At 39.5% G+C, this 26,615-nt stretch overlaps 1 protein-coding gene across 2 annotated transcripts; it reads right to left on the reverse strand.

Moving 5' to 3' along the window:
• Positions 1-1,468: 1,468 nt before the first annotated feature.
• Eapp (E2F associated phosphoprotein) lies at positions 1,469-25,704 on the reverse strand. Of its 2 annotated transcripts, XM_003471808.5 has the most exons (6): positions 25,497-25,703; positions 20,803-20,984; positions 19,411-19,506; positions 17,024-17,141; positions 16,177-16,290; positions 1,469-2,016 (listed from the first exon to the last, which is right to left on the reverse strand). In XM_003471808.5, the coding sequence occupies exons 1-6, from the start codon at positions 25,568-25,570 to the stop codon at positions 1,746-1,748; spliced, it is 855 nt and encodes a 284-aa protein (XP_003471856.1). In that variant the 5' UTR covers positions 25,571-25,703; the 3' UTR covers positions 1,469-1,745. The 2 variants fall into 2 exon arrangements, with proteins under 2 accessions (XP_003471856.1, XP_023421666.1); XM_023565898.2 differs by lacking the exons at positions 1,469-2,016; positions 17,024-17,141 and having other exon boundaries at positions 16,220-16,290; positions 25,497-25,704.
• Positions 25,705-26,615: the final 911 nt, after the last annotated feature.

Genomic DNA, 26,615 nt, shown 5'->3' on the forward strand with positions numbered 1-26,615 from the left:
AGGCAAGGGCAGGGCAAAACTGCTTTTGAAACTTTTCAAACATTATATATACGGTGTGATATACCATATATATATGGTATGAGTTCAATTACTGGAACCAAAAATAAAATCACCAGTGGCAGCTTGAGGGGAACCTGCATTGTTGGCATCTGTATTTTCCCTTTTTTTGAAGAATGAAGATATATGGACTATTTCCAAAAATAACACTAGAAAACTCAGGGCTATCTCATTATTCTATCTCACTATTCTAAGATGGAATGGAAAGAAGTTAGGAAATTATGTTTTAACTGAGACTCTGCCATGCAAACATAGCTCAAAGCTGTCTCTTTGAGGCCCACTTTTCCCACCTGTAAAATGAAAACCCTGAAGCACAGCAGTGACTCTCTACAGAGATCAGGACTCAGTACACCTTAAAGGGACTTCTTCATATTCCATAAGGAAAAACTTCCTTCCTGCCAATTTGCCTTCTGGGCTTTTCCAAGTTGCAGGTAAACAGAGCTGGAAGCAGTGATTATATGGGGGTTGTTGAGGTGGTAGCAGAGAGATAAGCATTAGTTTAAATTAAACCTGTCCTCCTTTAAATTGTGGGTATTGTGTCCAAGCAATGTGGAAGTTAACTAAAACACTGCGTTTATACGGCACATGTTTCCGTGTACATCAACATAAACTGTTTTTGCACCTTTCCTTAGTTCCTCATCCTTTAACCATTTTAGACCTCCCAGCCTCAGTACTATGAGCCAAATAAATATACATAAACTTTATAAATCACCTGGTCTCAATTATTTTGTTATTGCAACAGAAAATTGATTAAGATGCTAAATGGATAAATTGCTTTTTAATCTTGTTAGGGGTCAAGAAAAGATGGCAGCAGTTTATCAATGTTCAGATAATCAAGCAATTTCAATAATTCTCGCTAATGTGGCAGATTTTTACTATCTCTTGGCTGATTTGATTTAGGGGACTTAGAAAAGACAGAAACATTTTCCTTCAGACTAAAGCACACTTTAAGCAAAGCATTTCTCACTTAAATAAAATTTAAAAATTTAAAAATAAGCAACAGTGAGCCTGACTGCTGTACCCATCACTGGCTCCTGGCCCCTGAGTGGACCCTCACAGAAGCCACATACAGATGGGGTCACCCAAACTGAATTTCAACCTCAAAAACATTGACCTAACCAAACCTTTCATTATAAAGCACCAACCTGAGATATTTTGTATTTTATTTTGTTGTTTTTCACTTTGTAACTATTATGGGAAACTTTAGATGTACAAAGCAATGCAGATACCAAAATTTAAAGTGCTTGTAAACTGTCTAGGGCTGGGTTTGTCTCTGAGATCTTCAGACCCTAACATATACAGGTACAGTAAAAGCTACAAATAAAAAGAAAATATATCTCAATCAGATATTTTGTTACAATAACAGAAAATCAACTAAGACACTCAGAAACAAAAACAGAACTCTACAACATTTTAATTCTATAAGAGCTTTAATAAATAAAAAGCTCCATTATTTTCAAATGTCCATCATAAAGGAAATGAATAATCAGTCCCATCAGTATGCATCATAAAGCTAAATAAAAAAGGGAGATGAAGACTGATAACTATTCTTTTGCATACAGACAAAATATTGCTTCCTCAAGTAATAGCTCAAAATCACTTAATAATATGAACTGGAGGAAGGAAAATAACTGGTCCATACAGTTTCCTTTACACAGTATTGCACAATGAAATGCCAACTGCACTATTTAAGAATGGCTTGCTAAAACGTTGAAAAAGTGAAAGACTTCGTCCTTGTCGTAGACAGCCACTTCAGTGGAACACTCTGCACACATCACAGGGTGGTAGATTTCTTCAGCTTCGGTCTGCTTCTTCGGATCTTCCTGGTTAGATCGCAGCTTCTTGTAGCCTCGTCTCTTCTTTCTGTTGTCTGGGTTTTTGTATCTTAGTACCTCCTCTCTGTTGATGGAACAGTTCATCACAAACATTGCTCTGTACTGAGTTTTGTAAGACTCATGCCTAAGAGGAAAAAAAAATGGAGAATTTGGATTTATTGTCCATTTTAAATGATCTTTTTTCAATAAAACTTGAGAACACCAAAAACTTACTGAAACACAAACCAAAGACTGGGATGAACAGCAAACACCTAAGGTAATCTCAAAGAGTTATTTTAAGAATAGCAAGAAATTTTTTTTCCCTTTTTTGAGACAGGGACTCACTATGCAGTTCAAGCTGAACCAGAGCTCACTTTGTAGCTCAGACTGGACTCATAAACTCAACGATCCTCCTGCCTTAGATTCTTGAGTGCTGGGATTACAGGTGTGCCCCACCACGCCTGGCCAGGAGCAAAGTTTTTACTAAAAAATAGTACAAAAGAATGATTTCTGTCTGAGGTTACAGATATGGCAGTTATCCTTATCTGATCATTACACATTGTATATAGGACTGAAATGTTACACTGCACTCCACAAATATGTACAACTACCATATGATTAAAACAGAAACACATTAATAAAAAAGGAATGTACTCCTTTATCAATTGTTTTTTACATGAACAGTCATCTATTTCAGTTCATAAGTAAATTAGTTCATTCTCAATCAGCCCATGTCCACTGCCTTCAACGTCTCATATATTCCAGTGGGCACCTGGCCTGTTATGTTACTGAATAGTGGTGTGACCCTGGGGTGACACAAGAATTTACATATCTAACCAATTTTCAGATGACTTTTTCTGTTTAAATGGGATTTTTTTGTTGTTTTTGTTTGGTTTTTGGGTTTTTTGGTGGTACTGAGGATTGAACCAAGGGTCTTTGTACTCAGCTACATCCCCAAGCCCTTTTTTTACTTTGAGACAGGATCTTGTTAAGTTAAATTTAAGTTGTCAAGGTTGGGCTCAAACTTGCAATCCTCTTGACTCCCACAGTGCAGGTGTATATCACAACACTCAGCATCAACAGCCACTTTAAACTTTTCTGGTATAAAATCTAGGAATTATGAGACATCGGAATTGTGCCCATCCAAGAGAACATATATGAAAGCCATGTCCAGTTTAATGTTCTGGGCCACATCTCTCTTAAAAGAGATGGAACTTGCGACACTGTGGGGAGAACCGGCTTGCATGTGGCAATGGAAGAAGCTGCTCTAAAAGCAGCACACATATGGGACCTAAACACGTTTAGAATAAGGAGGCTCTCCAAACCTTCAAGTTGTAGACTTCAAAACCTTTATTGTAAATTCACAGAGCCCTAGGTAATGATCTTTTTTGGGCTTTTAACTATCCCTTATAGAACTTAGATGAACAATAGTTACTCTGCCAGTTAATCAATCACTCTTATAGCAGCTGCCAATCTTAAAAGCAGAGGACAGGTTTCCCCAGCATCTGTTTGGTGAATCCCCATTGAAGTCAGTGGCCAGTGGAGTCAATGGAATGTTGAGCAGACAAGACAGCTATATTTCTTTCTGGAGACTAACTTTTGGTCTTTTGGACCAACAGAAACTAAGAACAACTGAGGGCTCCTGGCCAGGGCAACTCTGGTGGACACCCAACGTTCCTCAGTGGACATTTGCTCACGACCACTGAAAATCTCCACTTATCTATCATCTTTATTTCTCTGCTAATAGACTAGGAATTCTCATTAAGCCTTTAACAATATTAAAAAAGAAAAGAAAATATATACAAAGTTGTGTTTTTATTAATACTGTTATACACTGATATATTCAATTACACTATGTCTGATGATATAGCCAATTTTATTGAAGATAACAAGAGACAACACAAGAACTATGATAAAACTCCTTGTACAACGGTCTTATATGTCTTTTTAGTTTCATGTGTTTATAGGAATATGTTTTGTTTGGTCTTGCTTTGTTTTGTTTCTCCCTCTAATATAGAAAGGATAGAAATACATGTTAAGACTCATGCATGTGTAGAATCTATAAACAGTTTATGAGAACTGATCTTATGACACATGATGAAATGAACAGATACTTTGAAGAAAAAGAGACACTAAAGTACCCAGTGCTGATCCTGCAGTGTCATAATGTGAAACCCAGCAACAATATTATTCTTTGTTCAGAGTGATATTAGCCTGCTTGGGTTTGTTCAATCGCAACATAGCATGTATGTTTAAGTGTATAGGATTGATAACCATATTTCTAAGTTTTTGTTGGATAGCTGAACAGAACTAGTTGCAGTCTCACTATTTGAATCCCCACTTTATATGCTCCACTTTAGTATCTTGAGTATTTGTAAGAGGACAATCTGTAATCAACTAGTCTTACTGTTTTATTTTTTCTTTGAAAGTATGTATTATTTCTATCCGTTTTCTGCTTTGTTTAGTCTGTCTTTAAATTAAAAAAAAAAAGACACTACAGTACCCGGAGTGTCATGATATGAAATCCAGCAATACTATTATTCTTTGTTCAGAATGATTTTAGCCTGCTTTAGTTTGTTTAATCTCAACCTAAATGAAGATATGGATAACTGCCTGTATGTTTAAGTATATAGGATTGACAACCATATTATTAAGTTTTTGTTGGATATTAAACAGAACTGTTGCAGTATCACTGTTTATATGTTCCCACTTTATATGTTCCACTTTTGTATCTTGAACAACTATTTGTAAAAGGACAGTATATAAACATCAACTAGTGATTTCTTACTGTTTATTTTTTTCTCTGAACGTATGTATTATTTCTACCCCCCACCAAAAAAAAGAAAAAAAGAAATGCTAAGGACTGAAGTCACATGCTAGGCAAGTTGTATCACTAAGCTACAACCTCAGTCCCCTCCCTTTTGAAACAGGGCTAAGTTACCCAAGCTGGGCTCAAGAGATCCTCCTGCCTCATTCATACACTACTATACCAAGCTGAACTGTGTTCTTCAAGAACATTCACAAGTATGTACCACACAGAAGCTCTGAATTCAATCCCTAGCACCACCATAAAAAATAAACTCTTAGAAAAACTTCAACATTTTCATAGATGTACTAATTAATTGGATCGAGCCTAAACTAAAATGTAGATGGCACTGAAATATAAGTACATGCCCAGGAAATGGCATATGACCCAAAGTTTCTCAGGGGCAGGCTTTCTTTTATCTTTGCAGTCAACTGCCAATATACTGCTTTCCAAATTCTCCTTCACTTCACCATCAACCCAGACCTGGCTAATTCTATCCTTAAACTTAATTTCAGTCCCATCAACCACAAATCCCAAAGCCACATGCCCCTCAACCTCCCCTTCCTCTCCAACCAGCTCCCTCCTAAACCAAAATCTTAGCTATCTCTGCTGGACCCTCAAAGGAGGGTGGAGGGTTGTTTAAAAAATATTATCCACCGTTATGGCTTGTACCTAGATGTCCCCTCAAAGCCTCATGTGCTCACAGTTGGGGTTTTATGGAGATGGCTAGATCTACAGTGTGGGAATGTGGACTGAAGGTATGAGAGTGGGATTAAGCGTGCATGGTAAGGATTAGTCTGCTAATTGGTTATCACGGTTCTGGGTATGTCTAATGGAACACCCATCCTAGGTGTTCTGCTGTCTCCTGCCTGTCCTGCCATGGACTGTTTCTCCTCTACAATATTCCTCTGCCATACTATTGTGCCTTGGAGTCAGTTGATGATGGACTGAAACCTCTATGAGCTACGAGCTGCAATAAACCTTTCCTTTAACTTGGGGGTTGGGTGGGTCCTAGATATTTTTTCTTAGCAATCTGGAAAGTAACTAAGATTCATGTTCCCTTATCCCTCTTTGACCTTTTCCAAATTAAGCAAAATACCTGGGTTTCAGCCACCCTCAGGTCTCTAGTCTCTCCTCTACATATAACTTCCCTTTAGTCTCTCCCCACCTGCGTACTCTGATCCCCATTTCTAACTCTTACTGGTATAATTCTACACTTTTAAAATTCTATGGTATCCAGCCAAGTATGATAGCGCACACCTGTAATCCCAGCACTCAGGGGCCTGAGACAGGAGGATTGCCTTGAGTTCAAAGCCAAGCAGGGCTCATAGTGAGTTCAAGGCCAGTCTGAATATATAGAAGGACCCTATCTTACAAGAAAAAAAAGTACTATAGTATGGTATAGCCTAGGGAGAATTTTAACTGACTGGTCTACTTAAAACTAAACTAAAAGTATTATTATAGTCCAACTTAGCCAAAACATAAAAATACACTGTAGGTAATTACCTTAAATGTCTCCTGTGTGCTTGTAAGTCTGTATTTATAATAATCAACCTGGGACATGGGGAACTATGGGACAAAACTCCCTTTGCTGAAAAAGCAGCTGCCTCAACCACTTTGCTTCAATCTTCTCCCTGATGGGTGACTTCTCCAGTTTCCCCCAGAGCCCTCGATCCTGAAGATCTGGGGAAATACTGTTAGTAAACAAATGATTTTTTCAAAAACTGATCCATAGAAGATTACAGTGGCCACCAGATGCCCTCTCCTCACAGCAACAACAGAGACTAAACTCCAAGCTCATGCCAAGTGACTACAGAAGAGAAAAAGAGAACTAGGATACAACAAAGTATCAATGCCAGAGCAGAAAATAAACCTTCCTAAAAATACTTCTCCTAAGGAGCTTTGGGGTAATTCTTAAACTACAATTACAAAGTTAACTTGCTCTTTTATTGTCTGCTGCTTGTACTAAGATAATCCATCATTTGAAGTAATATAAAGTCTAAAAGTGGTGTTGGCCCTACTTAAAAGGTAACATCTTTTTCTTTCTACTTTTTAATATTACTAAGATAACTTACTATTCAAATTTAGCTAATAATCTGTTATTCAGCCAGCTCTAATTAAAATGTAACCTCAGAGCCAGGTGTGGTGGCACACGGCCTGTAATCCTGGCACTTGGGAGGCTGAGACAGAAAGATCACCACAAATTCAAAGTCAATGTGAGCTACATAGCAAGTTCAAGGTCATCCTGGACTACACAGCAAGACTTTTTTTCAGATACACAACAGACTGACAGCTAGAACATCTGAGATAAAAATGTACCAGGAACATTTTAAAATTCAAGTGGTTAGTAGGCTTGCTATAAAAGGAAATAAATAGGACATGACATAATATAAAAGGTCTTTTATAATAAGGTTTAACCCTACCAAGATGAAAAAAAATCACATAACTAAGAGGTCTAGAGGCTGGGGATTTAGCTCAGCAGCCTATGTGCCTGCCTTGCAAGCATGTGGTTGTGAGTTCGATCTCCAGTACCAAAAAACAAAACAAAACAAAAAACTAACAGGTCCAAGTGCTGAGGACCAGCTTGATGCAGTACAAGCAGGCAATTTATAAACTGCCACAAAAATAAACTGAGAGCCTGTCCTAGGCCTAAGGGACTTGTGGCAAGACCCTCTGCTGACTTAAAGACAGATTAATCTTTTTTTTTTTTTTTTTGTCTTTTTCACACAGATTAATCTTTAAGCCAATGGCCAGAACTGGTGCTAGCAAACAGCTTGTGAAGTTCTGGCACCTCAAAGCAAGAGGACTTGTAACAGCTGAGGACCTTGACTCATGCAAACTTCCTCTAGCTCAGCAGTTGCAATTAGCAGACAATCAGGTTACTAGTTAACCATGCTCCGTTCCTGTGTGATTTTCCGAAAATGTGTTGTTCCTCAAATCCTCAACTTTGACTATGTAATTCACCCCTCTTAGAAATTCCATGGTAATCTTATTAATATCTCCAATAACTTTATATTAATTCCACCTACAAGAGAGGCCTCCTTGGCTGGTTCCATCATGGTCTTGGAAAGTGAACCAAGTGTTTCAATTTGGAGAACTCGTACTTTACCACACCTACAAGATAGCCTCAATGCAATCACAAAGCCTAATCAAGATTCGGGACCAGGGAGACTCCCTAGCAGCTGTGACCCTATAAAACCAACAGGGCCTTGAGATCTAAAGCTGGGAATATGCTTGTTCTTGGAAGAAGAATGCTGCTTTTATACCTATTAGTTGGGACTGATCTGAGATGCAGCCTAGAAGCTAGCAGTGCATATCCCAAGGAGCCAACAAAAATATTCAAAAACACTGGGTAAGGGGTTTCAAAGCCAACTATAGTTATTGCCATCTTATTCCCAATCCTGACAATTCTTGCCATGTCAATGGGACCATTCCTATTCCACACCACTATGTGCTTCATCAAAACCTCCAAAACCTCATCCAACACCTGATGGACAACATCCTTCTACTTAAAAAAAAAAAAAACCTCCCTCATCAGTGGGAAAAATAAAAACCTACACAATGCCCCAACACAGCAGAAAGTACACAGAGAAAAACAGCACCCTAATTCCAATTTTCCCTCTAATATTCTCCCCCTTATTTTTACTTTTTACCTTTCCTCCGTAACAAAAAGTTAAAAATTAGTTTAAAGCTCCCCCTTGTGGCCTAATGCTCAGTTTAGGCTTCCATTCCTTAAAAGAATCAGCTCTCTCCAACTTTCTCACCCTACTCCACTCCCATTCCACTGCCACCTCCATCCCCCATACCCCAGCTCTGCTCCCTACTCCAGGCTTTAAAGTTGCTGCTTGCCTCCCAGAAGCTGATAGCAATCCTGACATGATGTTGCACTAATAAATCTTTCTGCTGCAATTGATCATCTCTGGATCTTAAATCTACCTAACACCTAGCACTGCAAAAAACAGATAATTTCCACAGGGAAAACTGCACTTCACCATAGTGGATCCTGTCTCAAAGAATAGGTATAGCTCAGTGTAAAGGTCTTGGTTTCAAATCCCACTATAAACAACACACAAATACACACAGAGCTACTCTGAACAAAACTATGTATATTCAAAATTGTTTGTATAGTGATTAGTCATGTAGCACCAATGCTGAATGAAAAAAAACCTTATCAGAATTCCTGAGTACCTCAAAAGTGTATTCATGGTTTGGGTTGTTTTTTTTTTTTTTTTTTTCTTTTTTGGTACCAGGGATTGAACTCACAACCTCACACTTGCCAGGGAGGCACGCTTAAGCCACTGAGCTAAATTCCCAGCCCTCTATTTATGGTTTAAATAAAAGACCACACAGGAAGATGGCAGAGAGGTAAGCACCAACAAATCAACGTCTCCACAATTCAGAATCCAGATACTAGAAAATAACAGCTCGGGGATAAAAAGGAACGTCAATCCCTGGGATATAAGGGGCTCTGAAGGGAACAGACAGAGTGAAGAGACAGACCTCAACGGAGAAAAAGAGGCCACCTATACTCTCTCCCTACCTCCTGGCTTCAGGGGTGAATCTCTAGAGACAGTGAGAGCAGTGACTCCAGAGGCCTCCAGGGAGAGAAACACCAGTGTAGATCTTGACTCTGACTGCCACCTTTATTTATTTGTGATCAGGCCAAGAGATGGACACTACCACCAAACTGCAGACCCTAGAAGATAACCACAGGCTTAGAAATCACAGAGAAACTTCAAGCAGAGTTAGCTGGAGGAGGCAGGACCCGTCGTTACAAGATCCCAAAATACATGAACAGAACAGCTCCCAAAGCCTTGCACATGAACTTCTCATGAGAACTTGGGCAGATTTCCAGTAGGATGGTCTAGACCTGAAGTCAGCCTAAGGTGTGGGATTTCAGCACCGCCTCTCAGGATCCCTAAGTAGAAGTTCTTGTGGGTTTCGAGATGTGGATGACATAAAAGTACACAAGAAGAGCAGAATATCATGTCTTTCCTCATGACAGCCTATCCTGTGTCCTCCACGATGTACATTTATCTTACTTTTTCCTCTTTTACTTGTCCCAAGCTCACTCTGCAGAGCTAGTTTCCCCATTACTCTTCACTTTCAGTTTTTCAAATAAAATTTGCTATCATTTTTCACTCATCTCATACAATTCTTTGAGATAAAAAGAACCTGGAAACCAACTCCAGAAGGAGATGTGAGCACCACAAAACTTGGTTAACATTTATTTGGCAAACCAATTTCTAGAAGGAGCTATACAGTAACACTGGCACAGACTCAAAACACAAAAGCCAGCCAACTACAGCTAGAAGACATCTCTGAAAAAATAGCCATTTCCTAAAGAGGTCTTGATACTAATGATAAAGCTACTTGCCATAAGCAATTTACAAGCCTCAATACAGAAAACAAACAAAACAAAAATAGAAAACGACAAAACACACATAACCCCATACATAACCCCAACTTGCCCAAGGCAAATCAAGCAGGCACTGAGGTTTAAAAAAAAAAAAAAAGAAAGCCACCCAGCTGCATTTTATGAAATGGTAGCAGCAGAAATAACAAAACAGATGAATAAAGTCTATTGACAAAATGAAAACGGGAGATAATTTAAGAGATGATAACTACAATGAAGACAATGATTAGTCAATCTAGAATAGATACAAATTTTAAAAAGGAATTTAAGAAAGACATGAATGCCCAACATAGAAAAAAACTAGATTCCATAAAACAGACTCAAATAGAAATCAAGGCCTGTAATACCATCACTGAGAAGGCTGAGGCAGAAGGACTGCTTTAGGTTTGAGGTCAGCTTGGACTAGACAGTGAGTTCAAAGCCAGCAAGAACTACACAGTAAGACCCTGTATCAAAAATGAATAAATAAACAGAATACACATTCTTCTCAGCAGCCCATGAGACTTTCTCCAAAATAGACCATGTACTAGCTCAGAGAATTTGCTTAAATAAATGCAAGGGAATTAAAATTATTCCATGCATACTATCAGAACATAATGCAATAAAATAGGAAATCAATGGCAAAATAAACCATAAAGGTGAATACAAAGAATAACACACTCCTGAACATCAGATGAGCTGGACATGATGGCTCACAACTATACTCTCAGTATTTGGGAGACTGAGGCAGGAGGACTATCATGAGTGTGAGGCCAGCCTAGGTTACAACACTGAGTACAAGGCCAGCCTAAACTATACAGAGAAACCCTGTGTCAAACAACCAAAAAACCCCAAAAAACTGAACAGACAAAATTAAAGGTGAAATCAGATAGTTTATACAATTAAACAATAATGCAAATACAACAATCCAGAACCAATGGGATGCAATGAAATAAATCCTAGCTGGGTATGGTGTATGACTATAATCCCAGCACTTGGGAAGCTGAGGCAGGAGGATCACTGTGAATTGGAGGCCAGCCTGGGTTACGTAAGTGAATTCAAGACCAGCCTGTATTAAATAGTAAGAACCTGCTTTAAAAAACAAAACACACACACACACACACACACACACACACACACACACACACACAGAGCAAATCACCTAATGTGGAATATCAAGCTTTTAGAAAAAGATTAAAAAAAAAAAAAAGAGCAAGTTAAACCCAAAATACATCAGTTACGGTAATAGCAAATACATCTGTAATCCTAGCATTTGGGAGGCTGAAGCAACAGGACTGCCCCAATTTTAAGGCCAGCCTAGACTATGTAGTAAAACCCTGTTTCAAAAAAAAAAAAAAAAAAAAAAAAAAACCCAAACCCAAACCACATATGAAGGAGGAAATTGTAAAGATCAGAGCAGAAATTAATGCAACTGAGACTTAAAAAACAATACAAACAATCAATGAATCAAAGAGCTGGTTTTTTGAAAGATTAAATAACAAACCTTTAGCCAACCTTATCAAAAAATGAGGGAAAAAAGACCCAAATCCATGTAATTATGAATGAAAAAGGCAAAAGCACAACAGATCCCACAGAAGATCATAAATACCTACTTTGAGAACCTATATTTTAACTAGATGAAAAATTCAGAAGAAATGGACAGATTCCTAGATACATATAATTACCAAAACAGAAATCAAGAAGATATAAAAATTCTAAAGAACCCAATATCAGTTAATGAAACTGAAGAAGTAATTTAAAAAAACTACCAGCAGATACCAGGCATGGTGGCACACACCTGTAATTCTAGCACTCAGAAGACTGAATGTAGGAGAACCACCTATATATAGTTCAAGGCTGGCCTGGGCTGTAGTGAGTACAAGGCCAACCTGGACTACATAGGGAAACCCTTTGTCAAAAAAATAAAAAGAATCTAGGCTGGTTCCATATCTTGGCTATCGTGAATTATGCCACAATAAACATGGATATGCAGGTACCCATAAAAATAAACAAACAAACAGAAATAAATAAAAACAAAACAAAAAAACTGCCAACAAAGAAAAGCCCAGGTGCTGATGGATTAACTGCTGAATTCTACAAAAACTTTATAGAGATCAAATGCCCTGATTCCTCAAACTCTTTAATGAAATTTAAAGGGAAGCCATATTCCCAAACTCATTCCTGGAAGCAAGCATTACTCTGATACCAAAACTAGAGAGATCCAACCAAAGAAAGAGAACTATAGGCCAATCTCATTAATGAACATACATGCAGGGGCTGGAGGTTTAGCTCAGCGGCATAAGCGCCTGCCTTGCAAGCAGGCAGTCGTGAGTTCGATCCCTGGTACTGATAAAAAGGAAAAAAGACAAAAAAAAAAAAAAAAAATGAACATATATGCAAAAATCCTTAATAAGATACTGGCAAACAGAATACAGCAAATCATCAAAAAGATTATATACCATGGGTCAGGGATACAGTTCAGTGACATAAATGCCTGTCTGGCAAGTTTGAGGTCCTGAGTTCAATTCCCAGTACCAAAAAAAAAAAAAAAAAAATTATACACTGTGACCAAGTAAGATTCATTCCAGGGATGCAGTGATGGTTCAACATATACAAATCAATAAATATAATACACTACACATTAACAAAACCAAGAACAAAAACCACATGATCATCTCAACACAGAAAAAGCATTTTGATAAAGTCCAATACTCATTCCACAGGATAAAAAAACCATACAGAAAATTGGAATAGAAGATCTTTCTCTCAATCTGATAAAATCCATCAATGGCAAACCAACAGCCAATATCACACTAAATGGTCAAAAACCATGGGCTCGGGGATGTAGCACAGTGCCTGCCTGGCAAGCTCAAGGTCCTGAGTTCAATTCCCTGTACAAAAAAAAAAAACTAAACCAAAAGTTTTCCCTCTATCACCATTCCTGTTCAATAAAGTTCTAGAAACATTAGCCAGAGCAATTAGATAAGAGAAAAAAGTAAAAGAAGGCTAGGAAAATAATTATCATTATTTGCTGATGACATGATACTCTACATAGAAGACCCCAAAAACTCCACCAAAAGACTCCTAGGATAATCAAATTTGGCAGCATAGCAGGACATAGTGTCAACACCAAAAAATCAATAGCATTCCTGTACACAATTAGCAAACTCACTGACAGAGAAATCAGGGAAACAATACTTTTCACAATAACATCACGAACGATGAAATACTTAGGAATCAGTCTAACAAAGGAAGTGGAAGACCTTTACATTGAAGACTACAAGACTTTGAAAAAGAAGACCAAAGAGGCTATCAGAAAAAGAAAAGATACCCTCTATTCTTAGACAGGCAAATATACTGAAAATGGCCGTAGTTCCAAAACTACTATACACATTTAATACAATCCCAATCAAAATATCAATAAATACTTCACAGAACAACCTAAAATTCATATGGAACCAGAAAAGACAACAGCAAAAGCAATTCTGGGCAACAAGGGCAAGGCAGGGGACATCATAATCTCTGATTTTAAATTATACTACAAAGCTACCATGATGAAAAAACAGCATATTGGCAAAAGGGGAAAAAAAAAAAAACAGACCTGAGGATCAATGAAACAGAATAGAAAATACAGACAACTCCAAACACACTCAACAATCTTATCTCTGACAAAGAGGCCAAACACCTTCACTGGAAAAAAGGAATCTCTTTAATAAATAGTGCTGAGAAAACCGGCTTTCAATATGCTAAGCCTGAATCTCTCACCATGCACTAAACTAAAAACGAAATGGATCAAAGATCTAAATATAAAAGCAGAAACAATTTCCTGGAAAACAGAATACACAAAACTCTTGAAGACATAAATATAGGCAACACCTTTATAAACAAAACCCAGCTGCACAGTAAATGTTACAAAGAATCAACAACTGGGATCTCATCATATAAAAAAGCTTTTGCAGCCAGGTGTGGTAGCACATGTCTGTTAATCCCAGCACATTGGAGACTGATGCAGGAGTATCGCTGTGAGGCCAGCATGGGCTACAAGGTGAGTTCAAGGCTAGCCTGAACTACACAGGGAGACCTGTCTCAAAAGGACAATAAAAATAAAAATAAAAGCCAGGCACAGTGGTGCATGCCTGTAATCCCAACATTTGGGAGGCTGAGGCAGAAGAATCACTGAGAGTTTGAGGCCAACCTGGGCTACAAAGTGAGTTTAAGGCCAATTTGAACTACATAGTGAGACCCTGTTTCCAAAAAAAAAAAAAAAAAATTAATATAAAGCTTTTGCACAGCAAAAGAAAACCACCAACTCAGTGAAGAGATAGATCACAAAATGGGAAAGAACTTTTTTTTCTTCTTGAGGCAAAGTTTTGTTACACAGCTCAAACTGGTCTTGAATTGGTCTTGAATTGATGTTGTAGCACAGGCTGGACTCAAACTTCCAGCAATCCTCCTGCCTCGGCCTCCTCAGTTCTTTGATTACAGGCATGTGTCACCATGGCCAGCTGGCAAAAAATCTTTGCCAGCTAACTCCTTAGACAAAGGACTACCTCTAGAATATATAAAGAACTCAAAACTATTAAACCTCTGAAATTTAAAGATCCAAACCAAAAACAAGCATCTAAAATAAATTGACATTTCTCAAATAAAGAAATACAGCCAGAAGCCAGGCATGGTGGTGTATGTCTATAATTCCAGCACTCAGGAGGCTGAGGCCAGGGGGATCACCGAGTTCGAGGCCAGCCTGGGCTACAAAGTGAGTTCAAGGCCAGCCTAAGCAGCATAATGAAACCGTGTGTCAAAAAGACAAAAAGAAGCACAAATAACAAATAAATATATGAAAAAAATATTCAGCATCACTGGTCTTTCAGGAAATGCAGCCAGGGATTTAGCTCAGCAGCACAGGTGCCTATGTAAGTAAAGGTCATAGTTCGATCCCCGGTACCAAAAAAATAAAGAAATACAAACTAGAACAATAAGATTCCATTTTTTACTGCAGAAAGAATGTCTGTCAACAAAAAATTAACAAACAACAAAACTGGTAGGGCTGTGAAGAAAAAGGAACCCTTCTCCCTTGCTGGTGGGAGTGCAAATTGATATAACCACTATGGAAATTAGTATGGAAATTCTTCAAAAGAACTAAAACTAGAGGTTGCATTTGACCCAGCTCTTCCCTTTCTACTTATCTTCCCAAAAGAGCTAAAAGCATCATACCACAGTGCTATATGCATGCCCATGTTCATAGCGGCACAACTCATAATAGCAGTATCTTAGAAACAGCCCACAATGGGGCTGGGGGTTTAGCTCAGCAGCATAAGCCTCTGCCTTGCAAGTGTGCAGTCATGGGTTCGATCCCTGGTACTGATAAAAATGAAAAAGACAGAAAAAAAAAAGAAAAGAAACAGCCTACATGCACATCAATGGATAAATGGATTTTTTAAATGTGATATTTATATACAACGGAGTACTACTCAGTCACAAAGAAGGATAAAGTAAGTGATTTGTAGGGAAATGGAGGGCTGGGGATTTAGCTCAGCCACATAAGCGCCTGCCTGGCAGGCATGAGTTCGATCCCTGGTACCAAAGGAAAAAGAAAAGGATGCATCTTGAAGCAGTAATATTAAGTGAAGTAACTCAGACACAAGTCTAAATATCAAATTATTTCTCTGGTATGAGAAACCCAAAGGGTAAAAAAGGAGCATAAAGAAGGACAGACACTGGGAAGAAGAAAGAACATATTCAAATGGGAAGGGGAATAAGAAAGGTAGCAGGGAAAAGGAAAGAAAGGGAAGAGGGGGAAGAAAAGAGAATGGAAGGCAGAAACTGGAAACAAAGCTTTTGTAAACGTGGATGGGAAGACGAGTTAAGGAGAAGGGAGAGAAATGTGAAAAAAAAGAATTAAAATATCTTATATAAAGGTACAAATACCCTATGATGAACATGATCAATATGTATGACAAATATGTACTAATAAAAAAGCTTTAAAAAAGGTCAAAGTTGTTTTTGGTTTTTCTGTTCTGTGTGTGTGTGCCTGCGTGGTGTGTGGGAGTGTGTGTGTGTGTGTGTGTGTGTGTCCGTGTGTGTGTCTTCCCTTCATCTGTTACCTTTGGCAATCGAGGCACAATGTAGTCATACAAGCAGGGCAATTTAAGACAGCATCACTGTTAGGAACCGGCTGTTGCTGCTGACGTGGTCTCTGTAGTCCAAAACCATGATAGCTAGAACAGAAGAAAGAAAGTGAAAAGAGGAAAAAAACTCATGAAAGTCAAATCTTAAGTTTCTAATGCTACTCTCCAACTCAGGAAAATGACTGCCTAGGAATATGGCATTAAAGATAAACCTGGATTATCTTCTAGTGCCACAAAGCGAGGAAAGTTTTCAGACAAAACAAGTCAAAATGGGATGGAGTCATATGAAACAATTTCTAATGGTTAAAGCTGAAGTAGTTTGAGCAACAATAAAGGGTAAACAGATGAACCTCTCAAACCACAGAACTTCCAAATAACTAAGACTCTCTTTCCTCAAAGTGGTAGAGCGTTAACTGACTCCTCCTAGTCTGGCTGCATGACTTCCTTCACAGAGCAGAATATGCAAGGGGTTGAGGAGGACAACCCTGACAGACATACCTCAACCACTGGTACAGTCACCGCCAACAGTCAAAATCACACAGAGAGCACGTACTCGTGACGATGTAACCAAAACAGCACTCCACTTCTACGCTCTTCCTCTCAACACCTCAAAGAGGCCTGGGACAGCTCAGTGTTCCCTGGGTTCAATGCCCCCACTCCCTCAAAAACAAATCTGCCACATTTCCTGGTTACTTTCAAAACAAACTACTTTCAGCGATTTTTTTTCTTCAAACTTCTTTGTTGATGGATGTGCATATGTCATGAAAACATTTTTCTACCATTTTTTTCTAAAGAAGTCTAAATATTAAGTTTAAATTCTTACCCTCTTCTCTGTGCATCAACCCATGCCTGGTCTCTGTTATCTTTATCAGGATCGTATAGTAATTCATCATTTGTTAGAATTCTGTGTCGTCTCTTCTTTTTCTTCTTTGTTACCTGTGCTAATTTTTAAAAAGGTGAGGCATGTCTCAGTACTGTCTAAAGTTCATATAATCTCTTTAATATAAAAGGAAGCATCTCATTTCCCTAGGTACATTTTTATTCTACAAAAACTGTAAAGCAGCACTTGGGAGGCTTAGACAGGAGAATCATTTGCAAATTCAAGACCAGCCTGGGCTATAAAGTGAGCCCAAGGCCAGCCTGAAATGCACAGCAAGACCCTGTCTCAAAAAGACCAAAAAAAAAAGAAAAGCCATCCTTTTAAAAACAAAGCCAACGGAGTAAGTTCAAGGCCAGCTTAGTCTACATAGTAAGATCCTATCTCAAAAAAAATAAAATAAAAATAGATAAAAACAAAGCCAGGTACAGTGGCTCATACCTAAAATCCCAGGTACTCAGAAGGCTGAGGTAGGAAGATTGCAAGTTTACAGTCAAGCAATTTAGCAAAACCCTGTCTCAAAATTTAAAAGGGGGCGGGGGCGGGGGCTGGGGATTTAGCTCAGTGTCATAAGCGCCTGCCTTGCAAGCAGGCAGTTGTGAGTTGGATCCCCCATACCGACAAAAAGGAAAAAGACAAAAAAAAAAAAAATTTAAAAGGGGGTGTGGAGTGGCACATGTCTGTAATCCCTGCACTTGGGAAGCTGAGGCATTAGTTCAAGGCCAGTCCAACTACAGAGTGAGACTGCACCCCCCCCCCCCCGCAAAAAAAAAGAAAGAAACAAAAGAAAAGAAAAACCAGAGGCTTGGGAGTACAGCTTAATTTTTAAGTTATTTTAAAGGGACCTAAACAAAAAATAAAACACCACAAAACAAGAACGATAATGGCAAAAACAAGACAGTAGGAAATCCACAATAGTTACTTTATTGCCTACTGTCATCCTCTAGACAAATGTTCAGTCTACCAACTTTATGTCTGCAAAGTCAATCAAACAATGCAAGCATTTAGCTCTTTCCTTACTCCAGCTGCTATCATCTCAGTCTGCATTCATTCTTCTGAAAAAACAGTAGCTAACAGGGAAAGGGGTGGGGGCGAAAGACAACTCCTCTCCCCGCCCACACACAGGAGGGTACTGCTGCTTCCTGGTTGTATCCAGCGTTGAGTACAGCTTAATTTAAAGGCCTTGGGTTCAATCCTCAATATCACCAAAAAAACAAGAGGAAGCAGATAAAAACTGCTTCTTCATAAAAACTAGGATCTCAAGAACAAGCTCAAATCAGGAGAATTCACTCTGATAAAGGCTATTCAAGAAAAAAAAGAAATGTTATTGCCATATAACTTCTCTAAAAGTTCCCGTTTATAAAATACTATTGAGATCAGAATAAAAATAGCTTAAAAAAAAAAAAAAAAAAAAAAAAAAACAGATGTTGGGGTAAATGCCTAATCCCAGCTACTCAGAAAGAAGAGGCAGAAGGATCAAAAGGTTCAAACCCAGCTGGGGCAAACTGAAGAGATTCTGACTTAAATAAATTTAACATTTAACCTGCCAATCCTCTCACACACTGTTTTGTGATTTAGCTCCTTATAAACATCTATCAAACTGGACACAAGCACTCTCCAGCGAGGTAGCCCCTAGCTGGATGTGGTTACCATGCACTTTCAGTGTGGCGAGTCTGCACTGAGCTGTGTGTCACATGTGAAATGCACACTAGAGGGCTGGGCCTGGATCTCAGCAGTAGAGAGCTCACCTAGCACGTGCAAGGCCCTGGGTTTGATCCCAACACAGGGAGAGGAGGAGGAGAGAAGCTCCTAGTTTTACTTATTAATCAATTCTGGGTGTTTTTTTTCCCACATCAATGGCCTATAATTGCTTAAAAAAGAAAATTCAGGAGGAATGTCTAACATCTCATTTTTTTTTTTTTTTTTTTGGTAATGGGGATTGAACTCACAACTTTGCACTTGCCAAGGAGGCACTTGTGCCACTGAGCTGTATCCCTGGTCAACATCAAATAACTGTGAGGCAGAATTTTTTCATAGGCCGGGGATTTAGCTCAGCAGCACAAGCACCTGCCCAGCAAGTACAAGGTCATGAGTTTGATCCTCAATACAAAAAAAAAAAAGAACTTTTTCATAAAACGTAGTGCTAAGCTGGGAACAGTGGCACAAACCTGGAATCCCAGTACTTCGGAGTTCACTAAGCTACCCAATAAGTTCAAAACCAGCCCAAACTGCCTAACAAGATCTTGTCTCATATATATTTATATTTATTATATATATTTGTACATAAAATTTATGTGAGTGTAAGCATTAAATCTGGCAAGTATAATACTTACCTGCTTTGTCTTCATCCTCAGAATCAGAATCAAAATATACATCATCATAGTACTTTGCTGGAGCTATTCCCACATTTCCATTTCCTGAGGAAGACCCTATTCAAACCAGAAGGAAAGTTTACAGACTAAAGCACATATAATTAGCAGGAAAAAGAATCTTCCATACACTCTCCCATTAGTTCAGAGTACTACCAACTTAATTCCCATTTGGGATGGTTCAGTATTTTCACATCAGTGACTTACTCAACTCTCACGCCCTATGCAATTAGAGAATGACCCTTCCTTGATTAAGTGTTCCAAATCAGGAGAAAATTCATTCTCCTTTCTCGTAAATCTAATTAAGTAAGAAAGTCATGTTTTCATTTTACAGCATGTGTGTATCTACTTTTCAGCCACACAGTATATTGTGGAAAATGGAATAAACACCTTGTGAGGTTTTTTGTTTGCTTTTTGTCTTTTGAGACACTCTCACTACGTAGCTCAGGCTGGCCTCTAACTCACCATTAGTCCAAGCTGGCCTCAACTCAAGGTGATTGTCCTACCTCAGCCTCCCCAGTGCTGGGACTGTAAGTGTGCACCACCACACCTAGCAGACACTTTGTTGCAAGGGTCCTTCTAGGAAAAAGGCTAAGACCTCTGCAGTACAATAAGGGGGACAAGTCAGGCCATTCTTTCCTGACTCCAAGCACCCAGTGCTAGGCCTTCACTTATACGCATGCCACATGCCTTCATCCCTACATTTCCCTCTGAATATCACCTGTTGTATTACTGTTACAAGTTTTTAGTTCTTGATAGTTAATACACATCATCACAGAACCAGTGCTGAGGTGTCTGACTTTTTACAAACAGTGTTGGGTCAGGTACACTTCACATAAAAGACCAAGTGTTAAAATGAAATGTGCTTAATTACTTACTAAAAATGAGACAGGAATTTGTGAAGATATATCATTAAACCTGCCATCAGTGCCATCTATCACTAAAAATACTTTTATAAGCTTGAGTCTTTTTTGTTAATCCTGAAAAACTATAAAAGGAATTTATGCAAGTAATGCATAGTGGCACATGCCTGTAATCCCAATTTAGGAGGCTGGCACAGGAGAACAGCCCCGAGTTCAAGGCTAGCCTGAACAACAAAGTATGACCCTCTCTCAAAAAACAAAAACCAAAAGAAACTGCAAGTAAACAACACTAACTAGCGTTCCTCCAGCAATACATATTTCCCCACAGTCATCAAAGAAAACCCTAGTTCAGTTGACAAACACATTTACTCCTTCGCTAATGAGTATTTCTTGAACACTGTAGAAAGTGCTAGAGAAACCAAATAGCAAAAATAAAGTTTTTGCCCTTATGGAGTTGTTTATAATATGTAGGGAAACTGAAGCAAAAGGGTACCTGTTCCAAGGGAAGAGAGTTTGTCCTCCATTGTTTTTATGGTGGAATTTAACTCAGCTTCCATTTCTTTTTCAAACTCATCTTCACTAGAGGACTCACTTTCTCCAGTAAGACACTCTCTGATGAGTTTTCGTTTCTGGTCAGGGGTTCCATGTAAAAGCACATCCACTTCATCTTCAGAGCTAGCATACATTTAAATTAGAAAGAACATTAATATTAAAAAGTATAGCGATGCCTGTAATCCCAGCACCAGAGAGGTTGAGGCAGGAAGATCACCATGAGTTCAAGGCTATCGTGCACTACAAAGGGAGAACCTGTCTCAAAAAGAAAAACAAATTGTTTTAAAGTTATTTGGAGAGCTGGGGATTTGGCTCAGTGGCATAAGTACCTGTCTGGCAAGAATAAGATCGTGAGTTCAATCCCCCATACCATAACAAAAAAGTTGGAAAAAAAATTAGCTGGACTAATACTTATGAACAGGTACAAAAGATAAAGCCCTTTTGCAATCAAGAATTCACTGTTCAGCATGAGTTTTGATACATATAAAAAAAAAAAAAAAAAAAAAGAGTGTATGGACCAGGCACAGTATGCATGCCCATGATCCTGGCACTCCTGAGGCTAAGGCAGGAGGAACAGAAATTTGAGCACAGCCTGAATTACATGCTGAGACTCAACCACCAAAAATAAAAAAATGAAAATATGATACTTAATACAGAGTAAAGTAATGGGGTGTTGATCATCATGAAGGCTGATCCTAAGATTAAACAGTTAATAGTTAGAAAGCACAGAATATAAGAAAATCTCAGCTCTATTGAGTATTCCTAGTTTCATGCTGTGACACATGAAGCCTGCTTTTATTCCCCTCTTTCTTACAGGCCTGTCTTGAGAACATGAGGTCTAGAGTTGAAGACAATGTCTTACTGCATGTGACTATTTGGATTGTTTGTTCAAATATAGTAGTAAGTAGTACACAACCAGATTAGGTTATTTTAAAAAAAACTAATTAGGCTGGGTATTGTGGTACATGCCTAATTCCAGCACTTGGGAGGCTGAAACAGGAGAACTGCTATGAGTTTGAAGCCAGCCTGAGCTACAAAGAGAATTCAGGGTCAGCCTAAATAATAATAAGACCCTGTCTCCAAAAAAAAAAAAAAAAAAAAAAAAAAACTAATTAGCTAGGCATGGTGTTACATCCCTATACCCAGTTCCTTGGAAGGCCGAGACAAAAGGATTAGAGGCTTAAAGCCTCTCTGGGCAATTTACCAAGCCTTTGTCTCAAAACTTTTAAAACGTGGGGTTAAGGATGCATTTCAATGCTAGAAGGCTTGCCAAGCATGCGTAGGGCCCTGGGTTCAACCCCGGTATGTAATAAAACAAAAATCACAGGGCTGGGAGTTTAGCTCAGCAAGCTTGCCTGCTTGGCAAGCACAAAGATGTGAGTTCAATCCCAGTACCAAAAAAAAAAAAAAAAAAAAAAAAAAAAAAAAAAAAAATCACTTAAAATTCCCATGATCTCACTGATCAATAATGTTAAGCTCTACAAAGCTGCATTTGATATATTATGGGAATTCTTAACATACTAATTCTGCATATTTCCAAATGCATGTAAATATACACTTACGCATTTACTTAGATGGAGCTTTACTATACACCCAAACTGACCTTAAACTTACGGACTCAAGTGATCCTCCTGCCTCAGCCCTTCGAGGACCTGAGACTACAGGCATACCAGGCTTCAAACATGTATATATTAATTTGTTTGTTAGGCACAACTATTGAAGAGCAACAAGTGGTAGTGGCATGTTCTGTATCATGACTATAATGTCCTTTTTTGTTTTGTTTTTTGAGACAGGATCTTGCTATGTAGTTCAAGCTGGCCTTGAACTCACCATGTAGCCCAGCTAGCCTCAAATTCACAGCATCCTCCTGCCTCAGTCTCCTAAGTACTAGGATTACAGGTATGCAAAACTATGCCCAGATGATGTCCATATTCTGGCTAAGATATCACACTATGGTTTTCTAGTATGTTAGTATTTGTTATTAGTATGTTAGTATTTGGTAAAGGGTACAACAGAATATTATTTCTTACAACTGGATGTGAAACAATTATTCCAAAATAAAGTTTAAAAAAATTGAATCATATAGTAAGAGAATTATTCTTTTTGCAAACCCTCTGCAATCCTTATGATTACTGCCAAGACAAGCTCAATCTTTAGCACTGCTGGGAGAGGCAAAACAAAATCTCATGAGGTCATAGGTTTTTTGGAGGTGGCTGAATCTAAAGTATATCATTGATTTGTAGTGCCATGCTGGGATTAAGAGTGCTGGAATTAAGGGTGGGTGCTGGATCAGTCCACTGATTGGCTTGGTACCCTGTTATGGTTGATACATTGTATCAATTTGAGAAGTTTAAAAGTTTAACTGACAGACTCAGCACACAGCTAGATACTTTGTAAATCTCCTCATCCTCTGCAAAAGGAGAGCACAGAGATTTTAAGTGCTACATCTTCTGTGGAAAGGTAGGATGGCCTGTGTATAATATAAGGGAGGAGAAGAGGCTTGTTGCCCCCTTCTGCTCTAACTGCTGCACTTAAGTGTTGCCCCAGTGCCATGCCACCCTGCCTTGGAGCCAGCTGATTATGGACTGAAACCACAAACAGTGAGCTGAATAATCCTTTCCTTCCTTCATATTGGGTATTGGGTGTTTTGTCCCAGCAAGGAGAGAAAAGCAACCAAGACACACCGCCTAATCCCAGTAGACTAGATGCAACATAAAGAGACAGAAAGATACTTGTCACTCTCTTGTTGCTTTTGCTGTCTTCTGCAGCTATGAAGTGTTGCCCTTCTGTCATGTGCCATACTACCTTGCAGCCAGTCAATTATGGACTGAAGCCTCTCCAAACCATGAGCTAAATAAACCTGTCCTCCCTTAACTTGGGGCAACAAGTAAATAAGACAGATGTATTGATCAGTATAATCAAATCCCGATCAATAGACACTTTTACCAATCTGTTTTGGTTTAGTTTGATTTTTTTTGAGCCTGAGTCTCAATATGTTGCCCAAACTGACCTTGAACTTGGAATTCTCCATTCTCAGCCTCCTGGAATTAACATTAATAGCAAATGTTGGGGTCAGAACATTCAGCAGGCATACTAACATCATCATTTTGTTTTGAAAACAGCAGACATCCTGTTTAATATAATTTTGTTTTCAAAGTAGTTAACAGTCACCATGGCAACTATCATAGGATTATAGTTTCCTAAAAGGAATGTAATTGCAAAACTGTAAACTTAATTAAGAAAATAATTTAATATCAAGGTCTATGTGCAGATGCTAATAGAATAACTGAAATCCAGGAAATCCTGCTACAGTATATTTCAATCAAACTGAATTATTGATGCCATGTACTTTTCACAGATAGGGCTCATTAACCGAGATTTTTTCACAGGGCTTTTTTTTAGAGACAGGGTCTCATCAGGTAGTTCATGCCAGCCTGTACCACTATGTAGTCCAGGCTGGCCTTTAACTCTTTGTGATCCTCCTGCCTCAGCCTCCCAAGTGCTTGGATTACAGGCATATATCACCACCCACAGCATTTTCACAAGAAATTCTAATATCCATCTTCACTGTTTACAACGGAAATATTCACAGCACTGTGATCTTCCACGCCTATAACCTTACCCCAGGACAATTGGGAAACACTGCAACTGAATAAACTACAACTTCACAGAAAGTTTCATGAGACAAATTAATGTTTTAAAGTTTATGGGTGGGGACTGAGGCAGAAAAAGGATTGCTCAGAGTTTGAGGACAGCTGCTCTACACGGCAAGACTATGCCTCAAAGTAGTTTATGGATGCGACCTATAGACTGCTAAAGAAGTAGCTAAATGTGCCTGGAAATCTCTTGGCAAGAGAATTTCAAGTTTCCTTCAGGTAAGAAAAAACCTGCCCTGCATGCCTGTAATACCAGCACTAGAGCAGCTGAGGCACGATGGTTGCCGAGACCAGCCTGGACTATAAACTGAGCTCAAGGCCAGCCTGAAAAAGACAAAAAAAAAAAAAAAATCTTCCCTGCCGGAAATTTCCACCCGAGCCTATGTCAGGCCACCATCTTCTACAAGATACAAATTTACCTTATTTCCCTTATTCTAATATAAACCTGTGAAAGCCAAGGATTTTACGATTGATCTCTGCAACCCAGAGCAAACATACAGTGGTCAGGAACGCCTGTCCAATATCCTCATATTCCTGGTTGACAATTAGAGTGTTTGCCAGACATGTGAGGCCCTAGGATCCAAGTCCAGCACCGCCAAAACAAAAACTTCACATTAAATTCTGTGGCCATCACAATAAACCTGCAGGATATCTCCATACTTATGTTTCCACTCTACAGATGAGAAACAGGATAGGTGACTTGCTTTCGGTCACACTGCTAGGAAGCCGCAGAGACAGGATTGGATTTCCAGGCCTCTGGAGATTCATGAGCCGCCCTCTGCGATTCCAGGAGAGCCCTCTTGCCCGCTGAAGCCGGACCCCTCTCCTAAAAGGCTCTGGGACCCCACCAGCATGCCTTCGGCGTCCCACGGGCGACAGTGGGTGCGACACAGCCCAAACCGCCGGCCGACAAAGCGAGACGCGGCGGCCGAAGGCCAGGCCTTAGCACAAAGCCTTGGGGAGCCGCGGCGGGGCACACCTGCTCAAAGCTGGCTCCTCGTCGCTAGGCTCTTCAACTGCATAGGGGTCGTAGTCATCCTGGAGCCGGCTCATGGCGTCCGGGAGAGGCCTACAAAAACTCACGCACCACTCTGTTTCTGTTTACTCTGCAGTTACCGCCCCTAACAGGGCCCCGCTCCACTTCCGCGCGCACTTCCGGTTCCTCCTGGCGCGCCTGCGCACTGTCCTATTGCGGAGGGCGGCCGGAAGAAGGGCAGCAGGAAGATGGGCGGGACGGGGCAGGAAGATGGGCGGGGCGGGAGAGGAGAGGGGGAAAGGAGAAAGGCGGCGACCCTTCCCAGCCCCTCGAGTGCTTTTCGCAGCTCTGCTTTCGTGAAAACCTTACTGAAAGAAGATAATGGTACCGTCATAAGTGCCAGTCTCTGGGATGAAAACTACGTTAATTGTCTCCTGGGACCTACGAGGCAGAACCCTGCTGAGAAACTCCTAGTCTGAGATCCGTTCGATTCCCAAACTCGACATCCCGGTGCCTCCCGCTCTGCCCTGTCTCTCACCGTTCATTCTCATCACTTCCCTCCCCCCCTCTCTCTTGCAGTACTGGGATTCGTTTCAGGGAACCCTGAGTGTCCCAAGCTTTTTTATTCATTTTGAGACAACAGAGTCTCGCTAAATTACCCAGACTACACTCTTATTTGTGGTCTTCTGTCTCAGCCTCCTGAGTAGCTCGGATTATAGAATTACACTACGCCCAGTTACATAGCTGTCTTTCTGATATTTGTCCTGTTTGCTAGAAGTTGCCTTTTCTTGGCCTCTTCTCAGTCCCTTGCTCAGCCCTCACTTTATTCTGCTCCTATGTCATGTACAACTATGATCAAATCAGTCCCTCATGCTTAACACTTGCTAACTTGTTATCTGGCATATTGGTGCCAGCTGTGACCTTTCATGATAGGCAGGAGGGGAACTACCCCTCCCCAAACCTATGAGACACTCCTGAGTCACAGTGGAAGATGCCTATTGAGAAACCAGTTTTCCCTTCCTGGGAATTGTGGCTCATCTCAGGATTAGGCCCTTATATCCATGTTCATAATGCTCCACAAAACAGAAAGCCAATTACCTTCTTATTTCCATGAATATAAAA

This window comes from Cavia porcellus, unplaced genomic scaffold (assembly GCF_034190915.1).
Source record: "Cavia porcellus strain 051 isolate PalLab524CR breed Dunkin Hartley unplaced genomic scaffold, mCavPor4.1 scaffold_1, whole genome shotgun sequence".
Taxonomy (NCBI): Eukaryota; Metazoa; Chordata; class Mammalia; order Rodentia; family Caviidae; genus Cavia; species Cavia porcellus.